The sequence below is a fragment of the Pundamilia nyererei genome, unplaced genomic scaffold, assembly GCF_000239375.1.
Source record: "Pundamilia nyererei isolate P.nyererei 1_Seehausen unplaced genomic scaffold, PunNye1.0 scaffold00048, whole genome shotgun sequence".
NCBI lineage: Eukaryota > Metazoa > Chordata > Actinopteri > Cichliformes > Cichlidae > Pundamilia > Pundamilia nyererei.
This window is the reverse complement of record NW_005187449.1, coordinates 646,013-653,066: the sequence shown is the minus strand read 5'-3', so window position 1 is coordinate 653,066 and position 7,054 is coordinate 646,013. Positions and strand designations below refer to the sequence as shown.

The following is a 7,054-nucleotide window of genomic DNA, read 5'->3' as shown; positions in this document are numbered from 1 at the left end:
TGTGTGTGTGTGTGTGTGTGTCTGTGTCCAGGTGGATCAGTAAACTGACAGAAGCAGCTGAACTAGATGAGGCAATCAACAGTGAAGGTGAGAGGATTAAAAATAAGAATCTACCAAAATGATGATGGTGACACAGCTGCAGTCTGAAGTTTCACACACTCATGAGCATGACTGTCAGGGTAACTCTGGCTTTTAATAATTTCTTTGAACTCTTTAAATCAAACGTAACATTATGACCACTGACAGGCGACATGAATAACACTGATCATCATGGTGGTAACTGTTAGTGGGTGAGGCACATTAGGGTGAACATTTTGTTCTCAGAAACTGGCAAACATAAAGATTTGAACAACACGGGCCAAACTGTCATAGCCAGACGTCTGGGACAGAGCATCTACAAACCTGCAGCACTTGTGTGGTGCTTCTAGTCTGCAGGGGTCAGTATCTGTCAAAAGGGTTCCAAGGAGGAAACGGTGGTGGACCAGTGACAGGGTCACGGGGGGCCAAGGCTAACTGATGCACGTAGGCAGCAAAGGCTGGCCTGTGTGGCCAATCCAGCAAACAAGACGTTGTAGCTTAAATTCCTGAAAAAGTTTATGCTGGTTCTGATAGAAAGGTGTCAGAACACGCATGGTCTGCATAGTTACAGACCAGTCAGGGTGCCCATGCTGACCCCTGTCAACCACAAAAAGTAAAGAAGAAGGACTACCTGCAAATTCTTCAACATTGCCTCAACTCTACATTTGAAACTTGTTGAAACTGACACATTTGGGTTCTCCTGTGGGACAATGATCCCAAAAACATTAAAACTGATTAAATCAAATTAACATTAAGCTTTTAGAATGGCCTTCCCGAAGCCCTGACCTCAGCCCTAATGAAAATATGTGGATACACTCAAAAGCTCAAAAGTCCAGTTTTTTCAGAGTCATTAGAGATGTGTGCTGTGCAATCCTTCCACTGTGGATGAAGAACTGTGCAGAGAAATCATTAATGCCAAAAAATACCATGACATACTCACGATGAGTGTCTGTAAACTTCTGACCACAGTTACTTCCCACTAATGTATCTCTCTTACAACTAACATTTCACACACTGCACTCTCTTCTTTTCTTTGATTATCCCAGCTTTCCTTTCCATCTTCACAAATTTGGTTTTCTAAAATTTCTTTGCTCATTCCTGTCCCTTTAAAGGAAGGTGGTATTTTTCCCTTTTTCATATATTTTTTCCTTGACACACTTCCTCTCCCTTTCCCATTGCTACATCTTCCTTTCCAGTTTTCATTCCTTTTTTCCCATTTACCCTTTCTCAGTTTTTCCTTCTTTTTCGTTTTTTCTATCATTCTTTCACTCTGATTTTCATCACATCTTCACATGTGTCTTCCCATTTCTTGTCTCATGTTATCTCTTTCACTGATCTGTTGGTCCTCTAGTTTCCTTCACACATCATCTATTTATTTTCTGCTTTGCTGCTTTCTTTACATTGTCTCTATTTATGCATGTGTGTGCAGAGCGCTACAGTGAGGGGAGTGATCAGGATGAAGAAGACTTGTCGTTTTCTTCTCTTGACTCTCAGCTGGATTCAGTGGCCACCCAAAATGTAAGTAAATGCATGAAGTCCATAGAAAAGAGCTTAATGTAAAAGTAAAATAGGCACTAGCCATACCGTAGATGGGGTAATACATTTGGGAACAAATAGTCTTTGGGCTGCAGCATTTTTAGCTGCAGTACCACAAATGTCCACTGAGGAAAACTCTGGCAAAGTTTGTTCAGGCTGTTGTATTGATTTTGACTGATCGATTTGAAACCATAGTTGGTAACACCAGTTTCTGAAATACCTTGGCATTAGTTTGGGGTGTCATCACGATGCCCATCTTTATGTACACTGATCAATAACATTAATACAAGCTGCACTCTGTGCATGATGTGGCCAAAGAAGCTATAACCTGTGATGTCACGTCCGCCGGCACAAGCTGTTGTTTTGGTGTTGTTTCAGCCAGTGGTGCATTTCTCAATTTTGTGTGAGACTGTGTCGGTTTTCTAAACCCAACCCTTTCTGAAAACAAAAAACCTCAAACTCTGTGATTAGTTTGCGTTCAGTTTTTACTTCCTGTAACAGCGCTGATGTGAAACTTTTGACTGAATGGGAAAACCTATTGTTCAGAAAGACACTGTGGTGGGTACGCACGCTGTAAATGCTGGTTTAAATGGTACGTAGCTGTGGCTATAGCACCATCAGTATTTGAAGCAACCTGTGCTGGTGGGTGGGTGTATTGGGGCACTAAAAGCTGAGTACCCAGCTCCTAGGCCTTGTTCCAGATTCAGATCTTCATCTGGAATTCCCCCTCAATTTGGATTTCCTATTCACAAAGTTGGAGCAGCCCAATTAACTCAAAGTTAACAGTGGCAGCAGTGAATGATACATGATTGGCTCTACCTCTCTAAGAACCAAAACAAGTCCTTCTTCACCAACCTTGCATTCATTGTAATTCTCTTCCTTTAATAATTCCTCCAACCCTCACAGAATCCCAGCTCGAACTTCACTTAATTATTCCAGCACACTGATTTCAGATAATCTCAGGATCTTGGCAAGAAAAGTGACTTCTTTGAGTTTCTTTAAGTCTTTACTGTACATCTTTGCTGATTTGATGAAAGCTGGCATAACCTTTACATTTGTGTGCTCCTTTTGTTTCCCTGATGCCTTAGAGGGAACAGTTTCTGCCCGCTGTTGGAGGGTCCTGATTACTCTAAGTTTCTTCCAGATGGTAGTGTCAGCATAGGATTATTTAATGGTCTGTGTGCATGGGCCTCCGGTAAACTTCAATGTTGAGGTTTCCATTCTCCTCAATGTGCACAGCACAGTCCAGAAACAGCAAATTATTATTATCCTTTGTTATATCACTGAGTTGACCTGAACAATGATTCACGTGAACAATTGGTGTCATCCACGTATCTGTACCAGAGGCTAGGTGATGTTCCTTTCCTGTTCCACCTAGCCACTTCCACTTCCTCCATACAAAGGTTGGCTAGAATGGGTAACACTGGGGAGGTCATGGCGCACACATGTCCTGATAAAGACCCACATCCTTTTTCATACCTTGGCACATGATCATTAGTAGGTCAATGAAACTCATGAGCATCGTGAAACCAAAAATACAACAGGGAAGATTCAGAGTTGCTGATGCCTGTGAGTGTGAACTGTTTTTTCCCCTCTGTGTTAGTCCTGTGACAGACTGACAACTCTCACTGGGATAGGGGTTAATCAAGGGTTAATCTTAAATTTAAAATGACTGAAAACACATATTCTGAAACACTTTCTGCCCTTTTCACAGGGAAACCGTCTTCAGCCACCCTGGGAGTCGTTATCCTGCACCTCACTCCCCACCGTCTCATCAATAATCACTGAAAGCAGAAGCAGAACCAGCTCGGCTGGAAGCTCTATGAGCAAAAACCGAAGACAAAGACCAGTTTCTGAGGGCAGCGGTCGTCTGTCCTGGCTGGACCTCCCCAAGCAGGATGAAACCAGCGGAACACAGACTCCTCCTCTAATTCATGTTAGAGAGGAAAAAGAGGAGGACACAGTCCAGGGTAAACACCTGCAGCTACACGTGGTTATCATGTCGTCTCCTGCTACTTAACCTTACTGATTTTTTTCCTGTTTCCAGAAAAAACGCCAGATGAGATGGAGAGCCTCTACAACCATCTGAAAGCAGCCAGCGTCAATCCAACTGGACAGACATTTCAGAGGGACTTCAGGGCCTCATTTATCCGGCGATGTAAGAATGAAAAAGTCAACGAAAAGGTTCACCTGGTCCGGATACTCAAAAGCACATTAAAGGTGAGTCTGAACTTTTGTCTTTAACTAAATGCCAAAAAAAATGAAAGGGTTAGGGTACTCAGTTACACGTGCTGTTATCAAGCAGCAGACCCTGGGGCTGAAATGTCAAAGGGCCATCATTCATCAGCTGACAGCGTGTTGATTCCTCTAATGGCTGCTTCAGCCTGGCTCCAAAAGTGAGTCAATCCCAAAAGACGTGTTAAAGTGTCCAATTTTACAGTCGAAATTATCATGTTTACAGCCAGTATAAGAAGCTAAACCACATACTTAGATAATATCAAACAATAAATTCTTTATTTATCCCAAAATTTGGAAAAAATTACTGTGTAACACCAGTCAATTACATAGAAATACACATATACACATACGAATATGATACAGTAAGGAGCTATTCTTGAAAATGAATCCAGGTATCATGGTGGTAAGGATTGTCTGCACCTGTCCTTGAAGCAGCAGAGCTGTAACAGATGTTAGTCTTCGGCTACATGTGTGGTAAGTGGTGCAGAGGGTGTTCAAGATCCTTTATTGTTAACTTAGGTTGGTGATCAATAATTAATGGTACTCATGGCCATTGATCAGTGGTCGATCAATGGCCAACTGCAATGTTGAATTGCTAAGCTATCAGCTAATGCTAGCTGTCCTGCATAATACAGGGTCAATCGATGTTGACATGCAGACTGACTATCTAATAAATCCCTAGATTTTTATTTAAGGAGACTACTTCTGTGACTGCCTCTGACTTTATTAACAATAATATCTCCAAACTATCGCTCCCGACCTGAGCTGTTTTCTTGTAGCAGGTCTTTTCTTCTGTAAAACTGGACATTTTAACAAGGGAGTTAATGGGAACTGACCCGCTTTTGGGGACACCCTACACTAAACAGAGTAATCTACACCCTGTTTGGATTCCTCCATGAGCTGATGCCTGATGGAGGATTACTGCATGTTTCTAACACTCGTGTTTTTCAGGCTAAAGAGTCCGAGCTGCTGGCTTTGGAGAAGATCCTGAATGAACCAAATCTCACAGCGCTCATGTACAGGGAGTGGAGACTCTCCAACACCATCCTGCTGCAAGATATCCTTCAGCACAACCAGGAAGCGGAGGGTGCCACAAGCCCAGACGGAATAGTGTCTGAGATTTTAGAGCTGCCCAACACTGCTGTACAGTAACGTTATGAAGTCTGAAAGACACTGAAAGACAAAAATGTCTAAACCCCACCATCATCCTGTGATGAGAGGAAGTTGGTTCCTACTCTGGATTGAATAACGATGCTACAAGTTTACTCGAGGTTAACCTTTAAATGCTTTTCACCTCACTTCTTTTCATGCAGCAGATTGGGATGTTTGTAGGTCTTTAAAGCTCAGGAAACACTGTTTTTAATTTCAAGCCAAAACTTTAATTTGTATTTGATTAATGTTTTGTTGTTGTTTTTTTGACGATTTGCTTTATTTTGTGGATGTATTTTTTTAATATATAATTTCTGTTTATTTTATTTAAAAAGAGATGACCTCCACCAAGTAGCTTGTGTGACTTTTTTCAGTTTCTTTAGCAGGAATACTCCAAAGGAAATGATGGATCTGCATGATGGTTTTATGTGAAGTGGGGATCATTCCAGCTTAGAAGTGACTAAAGTGTTGGATTCAGCAACTTTTGGAAGGATTCTTTGAAATTGGAAAAAAATTGACATGTTGAGTCACAGCTTCACAAATACTTCCATCCATCCATCTTCTTCTGCTTTATCCGGGGCCGGTTCGCGGGGGCAGCAGCCTAAGCAGAGAAGCCCAGACCTCCCTCTCCCCAGCCACCTCCTCCAGCTTATCCGGGGGAACACCAAGGCGTTCCCATTTCAGCCGAGAGATGAAGGTCTCTCTTGGAAATGAGATTTTTAATCTCAATGAGATTTTTTACCTGGATAAATAAAGGATTAATAATAATAAAAAAGATATAATCTCTCCAGCGTGTCCTGGGTCTGCCCCAGGGGCCTCCTCCCGGTGGGACATGCCCGGAACACCTCACCCAGGAGGCATCCTTGTCAGATGCCCGAACCACCTCAGCTGGCTCCTTTCGATGTGGAGGAGCAGCAGCTCTACTCTGAGCCCCTCCCGGATGGCTGAACTTCTCACCCTTCTCCCATCACTCACGCAAGACCCCGAGATACTTGAACTCCTCCACTTGGGGCAGGAGCTCATCCCCGACCTGGAGTGGGCACTGCACCCTTTTCCGGCTGAGAACCATGGCCTCATATTTGGAGGTACTGATCATCATTCCCGCTGCTTCACACTCGGCTGCGAACCGTTCCAGTGGGAGCTGGAGGCCCTCACTCGATGAAGCCAACAGAACCACATCATCCGCAAAAAGCAGAGATGAGATTCTGAGGCCATCGAAGTGAAAGCCCTTCGCCACATGGCTGCGCCTTGAAATCCCGTCCATAAAAATTATGAACAGAATCGGAGCCCACCCATATGGAAAAGATATATATAAATCTTATAAAGTTTGTGTGAAACTTGTATGAAAAGCATACAAGAGTGAAAACAGATATAAGATCCCTTGAAAAATTATATAATGAAACTTGTATGTTTTGGATACTTACTAAAACAGTATCTGAAAGTGGCCACTTTCATGAGTAAATCATATAAGCCTTATATGATTCACTATATGAAGTAGGCCACATCTTATGCAAGTCTTTTATAAGTTTTTTCTATTTCTTTTCCATATGGGCATCATCCGCCCAGGAACGAGTCCGACTTATTGCCAGCAATGCGAACCAAGCTCTTGCAACGGTTGTACAGGGATCGAATGGCCCGTAGCAATGAGCCAGACACCCCATACTCCCGCAGCACCTCCCACAGGACACCCCGAGGGACACGGTCGAATGCCTTCTCCAAGTCCACAAAACACATGTAGACTGGTTGGGTAAACTCCCATGCACCCTCAAGTATCCTTGAAAGGATGAAGAGCTGGTCCAGTGTTCCGCGACTGGGACGAAAACCGCATTGTTCCTCCTGTATCTGAGGTTCGACTAGCAGATGAACTCTCCTTTCCAGCACCCTGGCATAGACTTTCCCAGGGAGGCTGAGGAGTGTGATCCCCCTTCTTAAAGATGGGGACCACCACCCCGGTCTGCCAGTCCAGTAGTACTGCCCCTGATCTCCACGCAACATTGTAGAGGCGTGTCAACCAGGATAGCCCTATAATGTCCAGAGCCTTCAGGAACTCAGG

General features: G+C 43.4%; 1 protein-coding gene across 1 annotated transcript in view; it reads left to right on the top strand.

The window, feature by feature from the left end:
* Window positions 1-5,227, top strand: part of LOC102212337 (connector enhancer of kinase suppressor of ras 2-like) — a 13,956-nt gene extending 8,729 nt beyond the window's left edge. The window contains exons 6-10 of the mRNA XM_005732716.1: window positions 32-87; window positions 1,508-1,596; window positions 3,329-3,584; window positions 3,662-3,834; window positions 4,804-5,227. Coding sequence (XP_005732773.1) covers window positions 32-87; window positions 1,508-1,596; window positions 3,329-3,584; window positions 3,662-3,834; window positions 4,804-5,004 — 775 coding nt within the window. The 3' untranslated portion in view covers window positions 5,005-5,227. The remainder of the gene's footprint in view (window positions 1-31; window positions 88-1,507; window positions 1,597-3,328; window positions 3,585-3,661; window positions 3,835-4,803) is intronic.
* The last annotated feature ends 1,827 nt before the right edge of the window (window positions 5,228-7,054 follow it).